Source organism: Rana temporaria, chromosome 3 (assembly GCF_905171775.1).
Source record: "Rana temporaria chromosome 3, aRanTem1.1, whole genome shotgun sequence".
Taxonomy (NCBI): Eukaryota; Metazoa; Chordata; class Amphibia; order Anura; family Ranidae; genus Rana; species Rana temporaria.
Window position 1 is genome coordinate 305,562,754 of NC_053491.1, and position 21,225 is coordinate 305,583,978.

Here is a 21,225-nt window from a genome sequence, read left to right on the forward strand (position 1 = left end):
TTGGGTCTAGGGTCACCCTGTGTCCCTTTTGGGCATAGGGTGACTGAGAATTATTAATTAGAAATTACATGAGATGGGACATTACTGTTAATTCATGTATTGAGCCAGGAAATACGGGACACATGTTGGATTGTTTTAGCATGGACAGTAATCCACAATACATTCCTTAATGTCTGCAAAGAACCAATATGCTGACCCTACCGGTCAATAATGACTCATTCCTCTGTGTAGCACAGGCTGTTGAGATGGCAATTGAGTCTGTACTGGGGTGAGGTGGATTTGAGCTTGGTAGACAGCCTGGCTCCTCAAAGACCTTTCATCAAGTATGCCAATACTGTTTCATGTGTGGAATGCGACTTCTCAGCTGTAGTAATTAGGTCATGTTAAATCGGTGCCCAAAACGTCTGTCATAGAAATGTGTATTCTGCAGGTGAATCACTTATTGTCCGAGACGGAATGTCTGGGGAATAATTAGCTCAACGGGATGTCATTGTCTAAGAGAGTGTGTATTGAAGTGATGTGTGGGTGGAGAGTTCTTTGTTCCTTTGATTACTGTAACATGTTGTACTGTATATAAGACATAGTTACCATTAAAAAGGTTCGTTCATTCATTTTGAAACCAGAGCTTGTGTTGTCTCGGTTATTCTGGTGTCAGTGTCAGCTTATGTCGTGACTGATGGAAGGGAAATCTTAAACGGTGGTGACCGTTATATACTTTTTTTACATCGCAATAAACTTGGAATTTTCTGGTAAAAAATAAAACTATTTTCTGCTAGAAAATAACTTAGAACCAAAAAATTATATATATTTTTTAGCAGAGACCCTAGGGACATGGCGACTAGAAATAGGGTCCTGGCAACTTGGCTTGGAAGGGGGGCAAAAAAAAAAAAAAAAAAAAAACATTTTTTTTTTGTGAGCTGGTACCATCTGGTGGTGAGCCGTTGGTATTACAAGTTATTACCACCAGATGTGTAAGCTGGCGCCATCTGGTGGTGGCCGTTGGTATTACAAGTTAACCACTAGCCGACCAGCCGCCGTCATTCTACGGCGGCAGGTCGGCTCTCCTGGGCGAGACCACGTCATTCTACGTCGGCTCTTTGAGCCGCCACTAGGGGCACTCGCGCGCCGCCGGAGGCGCGTGCCCCCGACTCCCGTGCGTGTGCCCGGTGGGCGCGATCGCCGCCAGGCACACGCAATCGCTCGTTACAGAGCGGGGACCGGGAGCTGTGTGTGTAAACACACAGCTCCCGGTCCTGTCAGCGGGGGAAACGCTGATCTTCTGTTCATACAATGTATGAACAGAAGATCAGTGTTTCCCCTAGTGAGGCCACCCCTCCCCCCCCCCCACAGTAAGAACACACAAGGGACATACTTAACCCCTTCCCCACCCCCTAGCGTTAACCCCTTCACTGCCAGTGGCATTTTTATAGTAATCCAATGCATTTTTATAGCACTGATCGCTATAAAAATGCCAATGGTCCCAATAATGTGTCAAGTGTCAGCCATAACGTTGCAGTACCGGAAAAAAAAAAAAAAAAAAAAAAAAAAAAAAAAAAATCGCTGATCGCCGCCATTACTAGTAAAAAAAAATATATTAATAAAAATGACAAAAATACCCCCTATTTTGTAAACGCTATAACATTCGCGCAAACCAATCAATAAACGCTTATTGCGATTTTTTTTACGAAAAATAGGTAGAAGAATACGTATCGACCTTAACTGAGGAAAAAAAAATGTTTTTTTATATATTTTTGGGGGATATTTATTATGGCAAAAAGTTAAAAATATTCATTTTTTTCAAAATTTTCGCTCTATTTTTGTTTATAGCGCAAAAAATAAAAACCGCAGAGGTGATCAAATACCACCAAAAGAAAGCTCTATTTGTGGGAAAAAAAGGACGCCAATTTTGTTTGGGAGCCACGTCGCACGACCGCGCAATTGTCTGTTAAAGCGACGCAGTCCCGAATCGCAAAAAGTACTCTGGTCTTTGGGCAGCAATATGGTCCGGGGGGTAAGTGGTTAAACAGCAATTCTAATGTAATTTTTCACTATTTTCACTGCCATCTTCTTCCCTCTAATTAGAACCCCCAAACATTATATATTTTTTTATCCTAACACCCTGGAGAATAAAATGGCGATCATTGCAATACTTTCTGTCATGCCGTATTTGCGCAGCGGTCTTACAAGCGCACTTTTTTGGGAAAAAATTACACTTTTTTTAATTAAAAAATAAGACAACAGTAAAGTTATCCCCATTTTTTTTAATATTATGAAAGATAATGTTACGCCGAGTAAATTCATACCCAACATGTCACGTTTCAAAATTGCGTCGGCTCGTGGAATGCCGACAAATCTTCATAGGCGACGTTTAAAAAAATCTACAGGTTGCATGTTTTGAGTTACAGAGGAGGTCTAGGGCTAGAATTATTGCTCTCGCTCTACCAATCGCGGTGATACCTCACATGTGTGGTTTGAACACCGTTTACATATGCGGGCGCTGCTCACGTATGTGTTCGCTTTTGCGCGCAAGCTCGTCAGGACGGGGCGCGTTTTCTGGCCCCTAACTTTTTTAGCTGGCTCCTAGATTCCAAGCAAATTTGTCAACCCCTGAAATAGCGGTTGTTGCAATATTTTATGTCACACAGTATTTGCGCAGCGGTCTTTCAAACACAATTTTTGGGGAAAAATTTCTATTTTTTATTTTATTAAAGTGTAAACAGTAAAGTTAAAACGTTTTTTGTTTTTTTCCCCCTCGTCCAAAAGTTTTGATTACCCGTTTTTGTGCCACAAGAAAATGTCTGAAGAAACTAGAGCAGAATGGCCGCATGTAAGAAGAAAAAAAAAAAAAAAAAAAAAAAGAAGAAGAAGGAGGAAGCCGCAAGCACCCGGGGCCAACACACAGAGACCCCCCCCACACCAATGGCAGCTGAAACAAGCCCCTCCCCCCCCCAGGAGACCGGAGCAGCAGCACAGACCCGGCCAACGGATGAAGTCCCCCCCCACGCGGACCCCCAGCACATGCAGCCATCTTAGTTCAGGGACCCAGGTAGGAGGAAAGGGAGGGAGGAAAGGCAAGGTTGTACCCCCTAAGCGACCCCCCAGGATTGTCCAGCCAAGTTCACCTCCCTGCTGTGGAGAGAGCCTCTTGAGGGGGGAGGGGCAGGCAGGAGTGTCAGGACGCCCACTAACACACAGTTCCTTTATCTGCGTCCTGACCCTCCTGCTCGCCCCCTCAAGAGGCTCTCTCCACACCAGGGAGAAAGCCTTGCATTACTGTGAGTAGTTAGACAGAAGAACAGAAAGTGAGGGTTTCTCAGAAGAAATTAGGACATTTAAAAGCAAAATTCGAAGGATGAGGTAAGGGAAGGAGGACTGCACAAAGGTAAAGGAAGCTATTTAAGGGGGGGAAAAAAAAATACATTTCTCCTTTACAACCCCTTTAACCTGTTTCTGCCTAGTCCTCTCCTGATTGAAGGCTGAATACCCACTTTGTCAAGATTGATGCTGTGTCCGTCCATGAACGAAAGAGAAACAAAAGTTCATAGATTCTCCTTGTGACCAACTTGCGGCTGTCCAGGATAATTAGAATAACCTTCCCTGAACACCCTCGCAACTAAGATGCACCGCTCAGCCTCCAGGCCATCAAATGGATGGTCTGAGGGTTTGGATGAAACACTGGCCCCTGATGGAGTAGATCCTTTCGATCTGGTAAGGGCCAGGAAAGATCCACAGAGAGGGCCCTCAGGGAGAAAGAAAAAAAACAAAAAAAAAAAAACAAAAAAAAAAACAAACACATCCTCCTCCTCCTGGGCCACCAGGGAGCAATCAGAACCACTTCTACCCCATCCTGAATCATTTTCTTTACTACAAGAGGTAAGGGGGGAAAAGGAGGGAAGGCGTAGGCCAGAGCGAACTCCCAAGGGAAGGATAGAGCATCCGTCCAAGGACCACGTCTCTCGCTCCAGTGAGAAGAACACCAGTAGTTTTCTGTTGAGACTGGAGGCAAAAAGATCCACTGCAGGAAGACCCCATGTTAGCACAATCTCCCGTGAACGTGCCTTGATGCAGCTCACAACATCTGAAACCAACGCTCACTCTGCTCAGATAGTCCGCCAGCGTATTCTCTGATCCCCTGATGTGGACTGCCCTGATCGAAGCGACATTGATCTCTGCCAAGGACAGAATCTGCCAGCGTTAGAAGCGACTCTGAACGAGTGCCCCCCTGCTTGTCCAGGTACGCCACCATTGTGGCATTGTCTGAGAACTAAAAGGGCTCTTGAATAGACCCTCTCTTGCAGAGCCAAGAGAGCTTTCCCCACAGCCACTAGTTCCCTGAAATTTGAGGAGTGGCCTGCCTCCTCTGGCAACCAGGCTCCCTGGGTCTGCCAGCCCTGAGAGTGCGCACCCCAGCCCCACAGACTGGCGTCTGTAGTAACTTTTACTGGAGCATGTTGCGCCCAGTTTTTCCCTCCCTGCAGGTGTTCCCGCTGCTCCCACCAGGAGAGATTGAGAAAATCCTCTTGGCAGCTGCACCAGCTGATCTAGAGAACCCTTCCGGTGATCACAATGGAGTAAGAGAAATGTCTGAAGGGGTCTGGAGTGCAATTGGGCCAAGGGCACCCCTGGGATGGCTGCAGTCATTAACCCTAATAACTGCATGATACGCCAAAGAGGTCTGCAGTAGCAATTTGAAGGCCTGCACAGAGAGAGGTTTCAAAATGTTCTCCTCGGGAAAAAAAAATTTTTGGGCAAGAGTCGATTAGATAACCCAGGAAAAGTATGCTCTGGGAGGGCACCAGACAAGACTTGGTTGATTTTCCACCCCAGTTTATGAAAGGTCCGCAAAACCAACTGCGGATCCTGGATAAGGGACTCTGTCTCGGGCAAAGATCAGCAACTCGTCCAGATATGGGACGATCGATACACTTTGCGTCCGAAAAAAAGGCATGACTTCGGCCATGATCGCAAATCTGAGGACCCTTCGGTGGCTTTGGCAGATTGGAAAATGAATATAAGAGTCCTGAAGATCCAGGGTTACCATGAAGACCTCTGGCCACAATAGATTCCTTACAGAATAAATGTTTTCCATCCGGAAATGTCTGTAGAGAATAAATTTGTTCAGGATGCTTAAATTGATGACCATACGGAAGCCGCTAGAGGCTTTTTGAACCAGAAATTTGTATGTTCCGGAACAGGAGATATAACCCCCTGTTTCCCACACGGAAATTAGATTCCACATGGCTTGCCTCTCTTGGTCTTTCGGCAGCTGGGTAAGAAAAATCTCTGGGGGGGGGAAATCAAAGACTCTTGAATTCCAACCTATAACCCCTTTCCAATGTCTGAAGAATAAAGGAATTGTCAGACATCTCTGCCCATTCTTTGACGAAATGGGACAACCTTCCTCCTATTCTGACATCACTGGGGATTCTTGGAAGGGGCTGAAGGAGCAGAGAGTCCCCCTTTTTTGCTCATCTTTGTTAAAAGACCACTTTTTCTTTGTTGTTTTAAAATTAACTTTGTTCTGGAAACTGCAAAAAGGCTTCTCATTCTTTTGAGAAGAAGGGAACCGAATAAGAGCTTGCCTTCAAAGGGAATGCCGCAGAGTTTGTTTTTGGAGGCCAGGTCACCCTCCCAAGATTTAAACCAGATAGCCCGTCTGGCAGAGTTGAGAGCAGAAGACTTAGCTGCAGCTTTCACGGAGTTTGCAGCTGCATCAGCCAAGAAGGCAACTGATTTGGCAATAAGTGGGAGAGAGACTCCCTAATCTCCTCTTTGGGGGTGTCGGATGAAAGAAGATCATTCAGACGCTGAACCCATACATCAAAAATCCTAGCCACACAGGTGGATGCTACAGCTGGACCCAAGGAGAAAGCTGAAGCATCCCAGGCCTTACGCCTTCCTGTCCATTTACTCTTTAAGGACCCTCAAGTCTTCAAAAGACAGGTCTGAGCTGTCTTTGTGGCAGCAGCTGCTGCGGTTACCGAGATATCCACCTTTAAAGTTTGGCCGTATATAGTCGTACAGCGGTTTGGTGGTTAAGTGACTGGTGCACCGTAAGGCCCCATGCACACGAGACACTGCTAAACTCGAGTTCAGAGGCATTTGGGCATTTTTTTCCAACTGCCCCTGAACACATTTAATGTTATCCTATGTGTCCATGCACACAATCACGTTTTTTGGCGTTTCAAAGCAGTTGGGTTTAGGGCCGTTTTTCCAAACCCAAAATTTTGGGTTCAGACGCTTTCAGCTTTCACGTTTTAGACGCAAATCGCAGGAAAACGCGGTACCGGCGTTTTGCCGCGATTTCGTTTATAGGCGTTTTTAAAAGGTGACCTATTTTTTTACATTAGAAATCTCAAAAATGATGGCAAATGATGAAAAACCATAAAAAAAAAACATAAAAATGTAATTGCTTGCATTGCATTGTGGACAATCCACAACTTGTGGCAGGTGACGTGGCCAGTGGACAATCCACAACTTGTGGCAGGTGACATGGCCAGGTGACGTGGCAAGTGGACAATCCACAACTTGTGGTAGGTGACGTGGCCAGGTGATGTGGCAGGTGACGTGGCCAGGTCACGTGGCCAATCCACAACTTGTGGCAGGTAACATGGCCAGGTGACGTGGCAAGTGTACAATCCACAACTTGTGGTAGGTGACGTGGCCAGGTGATGTGGCCAGGTGACGTGGCAGGTGACATGGCAAGTGGACAATCCACAACTTGTGGCAGGTAACATGGCAGGTGACGTGGCCAGGTGATGTGGCCAGTGGACAATCCACAACTTGCGGCAGGTGACGTGGCCAGGTGACATGGCAGATGACGTGGCAAGTGGACAATACACAACTTGAGGCAGGTGACGTGGCAAGTGGACAATCCACAACTTGTGGTAGGTGACGTGGCCAGGTGATGTGGCAGGTGACGTGGCCAGTGGACAATCCACAACTTGTGGAAGGTGACGTGGGCAGGTGATGTGGCAGGTGACGTGGCAAGTGGACAATCCACAACTTGTGGCAGGTGGGGTGGCCAGGTGACATGGCAGATGACGTGGCAAGTGGACAATACACAACTTGGCAGGTGACGTGGCCAATTGATGTGGCAGGTGACGTGGCCAGTGGACAATCCACAACTTGTGGCAGGTGACGTGGCCAGGTGACATGGCAAGTGGACAATCCACAACTTGTGGCAGGTGACGTGGCCAGGTGACGTGGCCAGTGGACAATCCACAACTTGTGGCAGGTGGGGTGGCCAGGTGACATGGCAGATGACGTGGCAAGTGGACAATACACAGCTTGAGGCAGGTGACGTGGCAAGTGGACAATCCACAACTTGTGGTAGGTGACGTGGCCAGGTGATGTGGCAGGTGACGTGGCCAGTGGACAATCCACAACTTGTGGCAGGTGGCGTGGCCAGGTGACGTGGCAGATGACGTGGCAAGTGGACAATCCACAACTTGTGGCAGGTGGCGTGGCCAGGTGACGTGGCAGATGACGTGGCAAGTGGACAATTCACAACTTGGCAGGTGACGTGGCAAGTGACACGCTAAATACACGTACACTGCTGCTCTCTCAGCTGCTCTGGTCTCACAAAATAGCTGAAATAGTTAAATAATACTGTTTTTGGAGCTTAGGGAGGGTCTTATGATGTTTCTTAACCAAATGCTTATAAACGCAAACGCGGTAAAACGCCGCGAAATTCGCGGCAAAAACGGGCGTTTTAAACGCCGGTTTTTGCGTTTGAAAACTTGTGTTTAGATGAGTTTGCATTTGCTTCTCGTGTGCATGGGGCCTAAAAGTTCTCAATTTCCGCCCCTGTAGACCCCTATACATTGTATCCTGTACAGATTGGATTTGCTGTGGCATCTCAATCTGTTCCAAGGTATATACTGACTTTAAAAGTTTGTCAATATCTTCCACTGGACAAATATACTTGGAGCTACCCGCCTCTTCCTCTGATGCAGAATCCCCATCAGATGAAGAGCTTGGGTCCTCACCTTCTTCCAGATCAGAAGTATAGTGTGAATTAATGGTCTCGAACACCAACAGAGGAAGGGGTCTAGCTGAGGCTGAAGGCTCTTGAGCTATGGAACTAGATGAGGAAGGTCCCAGTCCTGCTACTCTGTCATTAACCACTTAACGCCCGCCCACTGTATATATACGTCCTCTTTTTAAAGATGGATATCTCGGTAACGGCAGCAACCGAGGTATCCATCTCTTCTGTGGGCGGGCGAGTAAACGATAACGGCGGTCTCTGCGGCGCCGCGAGATCGCCAGTGGCGGGAGAGGGGCCCCTCCCGCCGCTCTTCCGCCGCTTACCGGAGCCGTCGGTAGCGGCGGAGATCGGATGCTGCTGGCTCTTCAGTGAGGACTCGAGTGAGGGCAAGATGGCCCCCGTCCTCATAGCTTTGCTGGGCGGAAGTGACTTCAAAACGTCAGTCCCGCCCAGCGTCTTAAAGAGACAATTTTTTTGTTGTCATTTTTTTAAATTACAAATTTTCCTTTTTTTTTTTTTTCCTTGCATTTAAGTCTAAATATGAGATCTGAGGTCTTTTTGACCCCAGATCTCATATTTAAGAGGACCTGTCATGCTTTTTTGTATTCCAAGGGATGTTTACATTCCTTGTAATAGGAATAAAAGTGTTAAAAAAAAAAATTTTATTTATTATTTCAGTGTAAAAAATTATAAAATCAATAATAAATAAGAAAACAAAAAAAAATTTTCTTAAAGCGCCCCGTCCCGACGAGCTTGCGCGCAGAAGCATACGCGAGTAGTGCCTGCATATGAAAACGGTGTTCAAACCAGACAAGTGAGGTATCGCCGCGATCGTTAGAGCGAGAGCAATAATTCTAGCCCTAGACCTACTCTGTAGCTCAAAAAATGCAACCTATAGAATTTTTTAAATGTCGCCTATCGAGATTTTCATGGGTAAAAGTTTGACGCCATGCCACAAGCGGGCGCAATTTTTAAGCGTGACATGTTGGGTATCATTTTACTCGGCGTAACATTATCTTTCACAATATATAAAAAAAATTAGGCCAAATTTATTGTTGTCTTACTTTTTAATTCAAAAAAGTGAATTTTTTCCAAAAAAAAGTGCGCTTGCAAGACCGCTGCGCAAATACAGTGTGACAAAAAGTATTGCAATGGCCGCCATTTTATTCTCTAGGGTGTTAGAAAAAAATATATATAATTTTTGGGGGTTTTAAGTAATTTTCTAGCAAAAAAAAAAAAAACTGGTTTTAGTCTTGTAAACGCGGAATCTGAAAAACACCTTCTGTCCTTAAGTGGTTAAAGGACCAGAAGGAGGCTACAACCTCCTTCATAGAAGACATCAACTCTTTTAAAGAGGCAGTCTCTGACTTAGCTCTGGATGGAATACAATCCTTGCAAAATAGTTTTTTATAACTATCAGAAAGTCTGGGCCCTACGGTTCGCACATTTCTTCACCGGTTTGTCCTAGAAAAAAAAAAAAAGCAGAAAACAAGAATCATAAACAAAGAAGCTCCATACAAAAAAAAAGGTCCCCTGCTGTAGAACCACAGACAAGGGCTTACCTTTGGGGTAGTATGGGACCTGGAGGCTGCCGCTGGTTCAATCCGAGCGGGTGCTCCATCCTCAGACCTATCCTCAAGCTCCAAAAGGCGAGTGGAGATAGGCACATTTTAGCAGGACAACACCAGCCTATCTGGCGTTTCAGCAGACCCTTCCCCCAGGCAGCATGTCCTCATTGCATCACGCCATGTTCCTTATAAACACGGTCCCGGGAAGTGCGTCACCTGACTTCCGGCGCCATCTTGCCGCATCACCGGAAGTCCTCCGACGCCATCTTGGTACACCTTGGCAAAGCACGAGGAGGACAAGGTTTCCACACAAGCAGAGCTGGGGAAAAAAAACTAAAGGAAGTTGCCACCACTTTCACCACCAGGTAAGCAAGTACCTCCTAATAGGGAACCCAGGACTTGGCCACAACCAGTACTGGATGATGCCAGAGAAGAGGGGTCCGCCAACCACAGTTACCAGGCCCAAGAAAAACAAAACACATGTTGTGGTGCTCCTGGAGGGTCTGGAAACACAAAACTGAGGATCAGAGGAAAGTAAGGGGCCTTTTAAATTGTATCCCATTTGTGTTTCCTGTGGAGCCAATCCTCTCTCAAGTAGCTGTCCTGGAAGGTGAGGGGGGGGGGGGGAATAATAATTGCAGGATGGATAAAGGGGCATGAAGGGAGGGGGCTATACTTTAACAAGTTGGGGGGTGTTTAGAGTAGGGACGGGTACTGGGGTTTAGTGTGTAAAGGTTAGAAATTATTCTGTGTACTATAGGAGCTGAACGTGTCACCCAAACTACTTTTTATGAGGGAGAGGACAAATTACCAGCCTTATTCTCAGTCATCAGGTTGAGAAATATTACTAGTAGGGGTGCAAGGGATCAAAAAACTCACGGTTCGGATCGTTCCTCAGATCAGGAGTCACGGATCGTGACCCCCCCCCCCTCCTTCACCAGACAACTTGAGAAACAACACCCAAAGTGCAAAGGATAAATAATCTGCTTACCAGATGTATTCAACTTCTTTAACCACTTCCCGACCGCCTCATGTAGATATACGTCGGCAGAATGGCACCTGTACGTGCCTGCCTAGACGTGGGTCCGATCGGGACCCCATCCCCCCCCCCCCCCCCCCCGCGGCGGTCGGGTTCCCTCGGGGAGCGAACCGGGACGACGGCGCGGCTATTTGTTTCTAGCCGCTCAGTCGCGATCGCTCCCCGGAGCTGAAGAACGGGGAGAGCCGTATGTAAACACGGCTTCCCCGTGCTTCACTATGGCGCTGCATCGATCGAGTGATCCCCTTTATAGGGGAGACTCGATCGATGACGTCATTCCTACAGCCACACCCCCCTACAGTTGTAAACACACACTAAGTGTACACAAAATCCTACAGCACCACCTGTGGTTAACTCCCAAACTGCAACTGTCATTTTCACAATAAAGAATGTAATTTAAATGCATTTTTTGCTGTGAAAATGACAATGGTCCCAAAAATGTGTCAAAATTGTCCGAAGTGTCCGCCATAATGTCGCAGTCACGAAAAAAATAAAAAATAAAATAAAATCGCTGATCGCCGCCATTAGTAGTAAAAAAAATAAAATAATAAAAATGCAATAAAACTATCCCCTATTTTGTAAACGCTATAAATTTTGCGCAAACCAATCGATAAACGCTTATTGCGATTTTTTAACCAAAAATAGGTAGAAGAATACGTATCGGCCTAAACTGAGGAAAAAAAATATTTTTATATATGTTTTTGGGGGATATTTATTATAGCAAAAAGTAAAAAATATTTAATTTTTTTCAAAATTGTCGCTCTATTTTTGTTTATAGCGCAAAAAATAAAAAACGCAAAAAATAAAAAACGCAGAGGTGATCAAATACCACCAAAAGAAAGCTCTATTTGTGGGGAAAAAAGGACGTCAATTTTGTTTGGGAGCCACGTCGCACAACCGCGCAATTGTCTGTTAAAGCGACGCAGTCCCGAACTGTAAAAACACCTTGGGTCTTTAGGCTGCATATTGGTCCGGGGCTTAAGTGGTTAATTAAAAAGAGTCAGATATCGCTTTGGCAGGATAATGCTGCTCACATTTGCATATGACAGGAGTAATGTGATAAACCTATTCTTCATATTTAAAGGCAGGATAAATAAAAAGAATGGAAGACATCCATAGAGTAATACTGATTTAATTGTTAAAAAAAAAAAAAAGCATAAACACAACAGCCAAATGGCTCCTTACATTAAAAAGTGCCTTTCCCGACACTGGGGCTGATGGCTTGTCTGAATCAAATTTGCGTCCACCTCCAGTGAATCAGGTGTTTTTTCACTTTTTAAGGGGGAGCAGCATTTTTCTCATTAGTTGAATATATTTTATTTATGCGGGCTCCGCCTCTATGGGTGTAAAAAACAGAGGAGGGCCTCCGCCGGGTGTACCAAGATGGCCGCGGCTCCAGAGCTAGGCCGAAGCCACGGCGGCGGCTCCGGAGGTAGGCCGAAGCCGCGGCCTTAACATTAGGAAAGGCTGCGGCTTCGGCCTAGCTCCGGAGCCGCCGCCGTAACATTAGGAAAGGCCGTGTCTTCGGCATAGCTCCGGAGCCGTGGCAATCCGCAGATCACAGTGTGTTCCGATCCGAAGGGGGTGACCCGTTCGGATCACGGATCAACTGTGATCCGTTGCACCCCTAATTACTAGGGTCCCAAGCATTGGACATTGCCTAGGAACTTGGTAACAGCTTGACACAGGCCTCAATTCTTCCATATTAAAACTTTTTTTGTTTTAATATACATACCCTCAGGAACATTTGATGAACCATTTCTTCAAAGTGCAAGTTAACCTTTGCAGAAAAATTTGTAAGGTGAACTTACACAGGACCCCCTCCTCGCCCCCAGCCCGCTGGCCTGCATGGTGGCGATCTGCTGTTATGAGCCCCGGTATAGCCGCCTCACGGCTCCAGGGCCTAGAAATCCCCCAGAGTTTAAAGTGGAGTTCCAGGCTTTTTTTTTAGTCAGCAAAAGCGTAGCTGCCGACTTTTAATAAACTGACACTCACCTGTCCCACGGTCCAGTGATGCATCCGCACGGAGCCTCCTCTCCGTCGTTTTTCCTCAGACAAAGCCCAGCCACGATCAGGGTAAAGAGCCCCGTGACCAGCTGTGTCCAATCACAGCCGGTCACAAATGTAAAACAAACAGCAGTGTAACCGCTGTTACTGGGCTATAGTGTGACCAAACCCCCCCGTATTTTTGAATATGTTCAGGTGTTTTTAACTAGCCTTGCAGGATAAATCTCATTTTTGCATGTGTGCGCTATAATCTGTTTTGTACTGCCTTTGGTCTTATAGCAGCACCATCTTAGATGAATAGCATTTTTAGGGTGTGTGTGCCCCCCCCCCCCAGTATGTTTTTGTGTTTGTTGCTGGGCCACACACACACACACACACACACACACACACACACACAGTGTGAGGAGGAGAGCGAGCCAACAGTGAGTTTTTACTGGGCCCAGATTGCCCCCTCCCCCCAATAAAGAGTACCTGCCATCACTGTCCATCCATCCTGTCAGAGTACCTGTCCCCTGAGCCCATCAGAGTACCTGTCCCCTGAGCCCATCAGAGTACCTGTCCCCTGAGCCCATCAGAGTACCTGTCCCCTGAGCCCATCAGAGTACCTGTCCCCTGAGCCCATCAGAGTACCTGTGTACAGCCAATTACTATCAAGGTGCAGCCCATTAGTCCACGACGTGCAGCCCATCAGCGTCACCCATCATACAGCCATGTCCAGAAAGGTATAAACGCCAGAAGAGGCAAGAGGCATACCAAATACTGAGTCTGACCAATGAGAGCAACGGGGAGCTCTCACTGCACAGTTACAGTTCGGATTCCGATTCCGATTCAGAATATGAGGCACCCGAATGCAGCACATCAGGATCCAAATTAGAGGAGTAAGCAGTCTGTGCAAAAAGATGACGTCTGAACACCAGGCAGCTATTAGCAGTGCCAACCCCAGGAGGAGAGGCCCAGTACAAGTGCTGCTAGACCCCAGGAGGAAAGTCCCAGAATTGCACGCCAAAGAATTGGGGCCCAAACCCAGCTACCTTGGCAACCCCATTGTGGCTGCCTTCTAGCACAGCGTCAGCCACGATCCCCCCTTTCACAGCACAGCCAGGTGTGCAGGTCCACACTGAAGGTTTTTCAGAAATAGATTTTTTTTTATTGATTTTTTTTTTAACAGTGGTGGAGCTTAAATTGTTTTTTGGCCCAACACTCAATATGGGGGGGCTTACAAAAATAAATAAAAATTAATTGCATAAAATATTGGTCGACCAAACCTATCCACCACATGCCAAGTTTTTCCTCTGTTATGTCCAGGTCCTGATACAAAATTATAATGCGTATTCGCTTGTATTTCAGCGATAACTCGCAGTGCCCCCCCTGAAAATACCCCAAACTTTGACAAATTATATAAAATTCCCCCCCGCAATTGATTTTTTCTCCAAGAGATTTGCCCAACTTAAAGGGTCACTAAAAGGAAAACATTTTTTTTGCTGAAATTACCATTTAAAGGGTATAGAGACATAAAAGTTAACCGATTCCTTTTAAAAATGATTAAAAATTCAATCATATAATGTGCCTCTAGTTTCACTTTCGGTTTTAAACTGGTTTAATGTTTATGTGAAGTAAAGAGACCCACAGAACAAAAACAAACAAATCCAGGGCAGTGTTTTGTTTTTAAAATGAATCCGATTGGTTCTGAGGAGTTTTAGACAGTAATGACAGCTTAGACCACCGTGAAAAGCTCCCAGCACTGTGGTTATAAGGAGCCAGACAACCAGGAAGTGTGGAGATCACAGCAGAATTACAGCAACTTCAAAGCAAAAACGAACAATGAGGACATGAAACCAGTACTGCAGTAAGCTTAGTAAAGGAAGCTATTTAGCTAAAAAAAATTCCTTTAATATCCCTGACCTGTGGCAATCACTGCTGTTTTTTTTTTTTGCAATACAAGCGAAAAAAATCTAAATTAAAAAGAAAAAAAAAAAAAAAGTGTTTATATTGTAAAATTTTGCAAATAAGCAATTTTTCTTCATAAATGTGGGCCAAAATGTGTACTGCTACATATATTTAGAAAAAATAAAAATAAAAAAGTATATTTGGTCTCAGTGAAAGGTATAGAGTCTACAAGCTATGGTGCAAATCATTTGATCACACCTGATGTATTCAAGGCCCATCTCATTTCTTGAGACCCCAACAAGCCAGGAAAGTACAAATACCCACCAAATTACCCCTTTTTGTAAAGCAGACATTCCAAGGTATTTAGTAAGAGGCAGGGTGAGTTTTTTGAAGTTGTATGACACCCCAAAATACATTCTGCAGCTACTCCTGAGTATAGGGATACCACGTGTGAGACTTTTACACAGCCTAGCCACATACAGAGGTCCAACATCCAAGTAGCACCGTCAGGCGTTCTACGAGCATAAATTGCACATCTCATTTGATGACAACCTATCACACTTTTGAAGGCCCTGGTGAGCACCAGGTCAATGGAAACGCCCACAAAATTACCCCAACGTATAATCCATGAGTCTTTTGAACGGTTCATTTTTTTCCCCAGTTCTTGGAATATGTGGGGGAAAAAAATGAAAACGCATTTTTTTTATATAAAGTTGTCCATTTATACACATAGCATGTACATACCAAATACCACATGTGTGAGACTTTTACACAGCCTAGCCACATACAGATGCCCAACATTGAAGTAGCACCGTCAGGCGTTCTACAAGCATAAATTACACATCTCATCTGTGTGGACGAATCCCTGGTGCATTTCACAGGCCGGCTGGGAATCAAGCAATATATCCCCGGTAAGAGGGCGTGGTACAGTTTGAAGCTCAACAAGCTCTGTGAAAGCGCCACCGGATACGTGCACTCATTCCACGTGTACGAAGGCAAAGACTCCCAGCTCCAGCCCCCTGAGTGTCCATCGTACATGGTAATAAGCTTAAAAATTGTCTGGGAGTTGGCATTCCCACTCCTCCAAAAGGGGCATCACATACATGGACAACTACTACACCAGTTTGCCCCTTTTCCACCACCTATACCTGAAAAAAACGTTGGCCTGCGGTACAGCAGGAAAAAAAACAGAAAGGGCTTCCCACAGCGTCTTGTCACCACAACCATTCAAAGGGGGGAATCGACAAGCCTGAGGAAGCAAAGTGGAAGGATAGGTACATCATGTCCATCATCCACAATGACGGGACTTCGCAGAAGATGCGGTCCCATTCGCAAGCCTTCCTGTATCCTTGAGTACAATAAATTCATGGGGGGGTGCGGATTTAAACTACCAAATTTTGCAGCCCCATCTTTCTACACTAAAATCTCTCTTCTGGTACAAAAAAAAGTCACAATTTACTTTTTTCATTTGGCCCTTTTAAATTCTTTCATCATCTACCAAAAAATCAACGGAAAGACCCACCACCTTCATAAAGTTTATTGAAGACATTGTCACTGCCCTGATCTACTAATATCCCCCCCTCCCCCCCAGAAATCGTTGGATCCGGTTGTGTCAGCAGACTACACGAGCGCCATTCCAGACCCTATTCCACCATCACGATCCAGAAGACGATGCCAAAAAAAAAAAAAAAAGGATGGGTGTGCACCAAAAGAGGAATTAGGAAAGACACAAGCTTCCATTGTCCCCAATGTCCCTCCCAACCTGGCCGTTGCATCGGAGAATGCTTCAAGCGATATCACAACCAACCATATCATTGTCTTTCATGTGACCTGACCCTGGCCTGTTTCTCGACTATGCCTCTGCCTACCATCTGCATTGTTTATCCGCCACGTTTCTGCCTTTCAAAATGAACTGACCCTGGACTGTATCGACTATGCCTCTGCCTACCGTCTATTTCTGCCTTTTACCTGCGCGGACCTTGGCCTGTTGACCATGTTTTTGCCTATCCCTTGGACTGATCTTTCAGCCTGCTACACAGGGGTCTCACATGTGTGGGGCTCCAGAATAGTGTTCCGAGTTCAGAAAAACAGTTTTTGGTTTTATGTGTTCCCAGAACAGGGTCTGGTTATCCGGAGGCTTCAAAGCGATTTGGGTGGGAGAAGCCTCTACCCTTGTCCCCATTCTTTCCTGACCAATGCCCTAAGCTTGATGGTTCTGCCTGCCCCCTGGACAGATACTCTGGCTGTGCTGACCATGTACTAGGGCTGCCCGATTCTGGGAAAAATGAGAATCGCGATTCTTTTGCATAAAATGAAGATCACGATTCTCAATTTTTTTTTTATTAAAAGTGGTGGTAAGCCCCGTTTTTTTTTTTTTTTTTTTTTTTTTTTAAACCTACCTGAAAGCCATAATGAGCTAGTATGCACGGCATACTAGCTCATTATGAAATACTTACCTTGGAACGAGTCGTAGGGAACTTACCTGGTCCACGCAGAGGGAGATGTCATCTTGCCTCGGCGTGTCTTCCGGGTATCGCCGCTCCAGCGTTGTGAGTGGCTGGAGTGTCAATGTCATCACGCACGGGAGACTTCTTGCCGGCAAGGTCTGGCGGCTGCCGGGCCTTTAGCCGAGGATCCCCACTGTGCATGCCCTGATGCAGTCAGCAGCGCATTGCGAGGGGAATATCTCCTAAACCATTCAGGTTTAGGAGATATTCTTTATACCTACAGGTAAGCCTTAATATAGGCTTACCTGTAGGTAAAAGTGGTAGTACAGAGTTTACTCACGTTAAAGTTATTTTCAACACAAAACGGATCTTATGTGCTTAAATAAAGTATATGTAAATCTGACAGACTGTTTCCATGTTACATTTTAAAAGCCGCAGCAAACCTGCTGACCTCACATGCTTTTTTTCACAAGAAACTGACCTCACATGCTTGCTAATGTGAAAGAACAAATCTGATTTTCACATTTAACTAAATGTGAAAATCAGGAGGTATTCTATTACATTAGCGAGCATGTGAGGTTTGCTGCGGCTTTTAAAATTTAACATGGAAACAGTCTGTCAGATTTTCATATACTTTATTTAAGCATATAAGCTCCGTTTTGTGTTGAAAAATAACTGTGAAAGTTATTACTCTGTTGGGTGTAACAAGATGTCCGCTTGCCCCCCTTCTAACATTACTGTACAGGAGTGTGGGGTGGAGCAAGATGGCGGCAACGAAACGTCACTTCCTGACGAGACAGTGTACCAAGATGGCCGTGCTCCGGAGCTAGGCCGAAGCCTGGGACTTTCCTATGGCCGCCCATGTAAATCGCGGGTCATCCGGACTGGAGATCGCCAGGGGGGGGGGGGGGGTTGAATCGAGATCACGATTAATCGTGCAGCTCTACCATGTACCAACAATGGACAGTATGCCTGCCTGCTGCATGGACAATCTTGTTGCTGCTTTTTCTGCCTGGACGATCCTTTGATCCTTTTGCTGCTGTTTTTCCTGCCTGTTTTGCTGTCCATGTTCCTACCTGCTGCCTGGACCGATGCTCTCTGTGGAACACTGCACTACTAAAACCGCAGGTAATCTTTTCTTTACCCTTTGCTCAGCAGAATGTATTTGTTTGTAATGGGTATGTACAGTACATGCTATGTGTTAGAAATATGAAGGGCCTTCAACAATGTGATAGGAATGTGTGCAATTTATGCTCCTAGAACACCTGACAGTGCTACTTGGATGTTGGGCCTATGTAAAAAGCTGTGTAAAAGTCTCACACATTTGGTATGGCCATACTCAGGAGTAGCAGAATGTATTTTGGGGTGTCCTTTTTGCCATGTACATGCTATGTGTTGGAAATATCTTATAAATGGACAACCTTATAAAAAAAAAAAAAAAAATTATAAGTTTTCATTTTTTCCCCCTCACATATTCCAAGAACGTCTGGAAAATAAATAAATAAACCGTTCAAAAGACACAGATTATACGTTGGGGGGTGTTAGCTTTCCAAAATGGGGTAATTTTGTGGGCATTTCCATTGACCTGGTGCTCCAGGGCCTTCAAAAGTGTGGTTGTCATCAAATGAGATGTGCAATTTATGCTCGTAGAACACCTGACAGTGCTACTTGGATGTTAGACCTTTGTATGTGGCCAGGCTGTGTAAAAGTCTCACACATGTGGTATTATCACTATACTCAGGAGGAGTAGCAGAATGTATTTTGGGGTGACATTGCAAGTATGCATGTGCTGTGTGAGAGATAACAAGAATTGTGGGAAAAAAATAACCAGGCCTCTTAGGGCTCTTTCACACGGAGCGGACCGTTTCTGGGTCCGCTCCGTGTGTCCGCCAAAGCTCAGAGGGGATCCCCGCTGAGCTGTCGGCAGATAGGGACCGCCCTGTCTCTGCTCCGCTGTCCCCTATGGGGGACCAGATGCAGACGGACCGTCTGTATCCGGTTCGTTCCGCCGAACGGAAGAAAAATAGGGTTTCTTCCGTTCGGAAAAGCGGATCCCGACTGAGGCGGACGCTAGCGGATGCTCCATCCGCTAACGGACGCGTTCCCATAGGGATTCATTACAAGTCCGTTAACGGACTTGTAATGAACGGACGAACGGTCCGCTCGTGTGAAAGGACCCTTACTAAATACCTTGGAATGTGCTTTACAAAAAGGAGTAATTTGTACTTTCCTGGCTTGTTAGGGTCTCAAGAAATGGGCCTCGAGTACATCAGGTGTGATCAGATGGCGATCATTTTTCAATGATTTGCACCATAGCTTGTAGACTAACTTTCACAGAGACCAAATACATATCTTTAGTAAAAATAACCAAAAGAAGTGTGTAACAGTACACATTTTGGCCCAAATTTTTGAACAAAAATTACTTATTTGTAAAATTTTACAATAGAAACTTAATAGAAAAAAAAAAATTCCCTTCAAAAATTTCTATTTTTTCGCTTATATTGCAAAAAAAACCCAGCGGTGATTACCACCAAAAGAAAGCTCTGTTTGTGAGAAACAAATTATAAAAATTTGGTTTGGGTGCAGTGTAGCATGACTGAGTAATTGTGATTCAAAATTGGTCTGGGAAGGGTGGGTGTATAAAAGCCCTGTATTGAAGTGGTAAAAAAAAAAGTATGCTTTCCTTACTTTGGGGTTAGGGCCTGCTTATATTAGTAATGAATTTAGAGCAGGGGTGCCCAACCTTTTGAAAAGTAAGGGCCACTTAAGCGACTTGGTAACCGGTCGCAGGCCACAATGTGTAGAGCGGGTGGATGGCAGCCCACTCGGCTCTATAGAGACCACTCTACTCTCAGCACACCAAACTCGCAAGTAATAACAGTCTATGGATCAGTGCAGGTAACCCACAGGTGCACTTCTCTGCACCCGTGGATCAGTTTGAAAGCAGCCCAGTAACCACTGCAGAACAGATATGTCCATATATACACTGATTTTAATACTAAAGTTACCTTTAATAACAGTATTCTATTCCATCCCAGAGCAGGTCGTCGCGGGCCACATCAGAGGGCTCCGCGGGCCACATGTGGCCCCTGGGCCACTGGTTGGGCACCCCTGATTTAGAGATTTCCTTTAGCAGCAGCTAGTAAAGTGCCCTCCAGCCCATTGGCAGGCAGTACATCAGTGGCTTCCATAGATTGGTGGTAGAAGAAACCCCTTTACATTGGTGGCTATTGGGAGTCGGGTCTATTTACATGGCTGGTCATGGTAGGGGCATTACTATTCTGATTAATGGGAAGAATGCCTCCAACATGGGTTGTCGGTGGGAATAACCTCCTTACAGGTCGTTAGACATTACTGGTGTGTTTTTGATTACTTATCTGCGAAAATCATATTGGCCAGTTCTCCAGGAAGGCCTAGCAATCTCTGGAGGAACCCTGGGATTCCATAGAGCCATCTCCAATAATAGAGGCCGTCCTATCCCTTTACACATAAGGAAACCCCAATTATTGACCATAGGAAGCACTATACACCAAGTACATGGGGATCTGACCCAGACACCAATTTTTTTTTTGCTCTCCTCACACCACGAACACAACCCACCTTCTCACACAGGGTCTTGACCTGACTCTCGGTCAACTGTTTGCACTCATTGAGCTGCTCGATCCATTGATCCAGCTCCTTGGTGAAGCCCTTTTCGTCCATGCTGAGACTTTGTGGAGACAGGCGGCTAGCACCGGGGCCTAAAAGGCAAGCCACGAGAAGAGCAGTGGCCTAGATGTGGCGCACGTACTCGCTGTGATGAGGGCAGCCTAATCGAACCGGCAAATCGAGCCGCCGGAAAACAATAACGAGTTGATCAAGCCGGACATAAAATATCCTTGCTGATGAGGAGTGTAATCCGGCACACAGGCAGAGATAAAAAGTCAATTACAACTCTTCTCGATGGCCAGGAATTTTCTTCTCCCTGAATAGTCGGCTTGTCACTTCTCAACCTTCTCTGTTCTCTGTAATGGCCGCCGTGATGTCACCCACCCCTCCTTTATTACTCGCACTCTTCGCAAAGCTCCATCAGTCTCTCGCCTCAAACGTCACTTCCGCCCCCCACTTTCATTTATGAAAAATTAAATGCCAGCACGTCCGGGGGGGGGGGGGGTTGTCTGGCTACGTCAGCGCGTACAGTCAGCTCTGCAGTGACTTGAATAGGTGGGAGATGAAGTCATCATTGCTCTAACTTGTCCAGTTGACGTAGATTCTAGCACAAATATTATACGAGAAACCAAACAATGT

General features: G+C 45.7%; 1 protein-coding gene across 2 annotated transcripts in view; it reads right to left on the minus strand.

Moving 5' to 3' along the window:
- The window catches only part of LOC120932432 (serine/threonine-protein phosphatase 2A catalytic subunit alpha isoform), a 293,164-nt gene extending 272,176 nt beyond the window's left edge, over positions 1-20,988 (minus strand). Inside the window, exon 1 of one of the 2 annotated variants that reach the window (XM_040344785.1) lies at positions 20,539-20,988. In XM_040344785.1, the coding sequence (XP_040200719.1) occupies positions 20,539-20,640 (102 nt within the window). In that variant the 5' untranslated portion in view covers positions 20,641-20,988. The remainder of the gene's footprint in view (positions 1-20,538) is intronic. The other variant, XM_040344784.1, reaches the window with a different exon arrangement.
- Between the last annotated feature and the right edge of the window lie 237 nt (positions 20,989-21,225).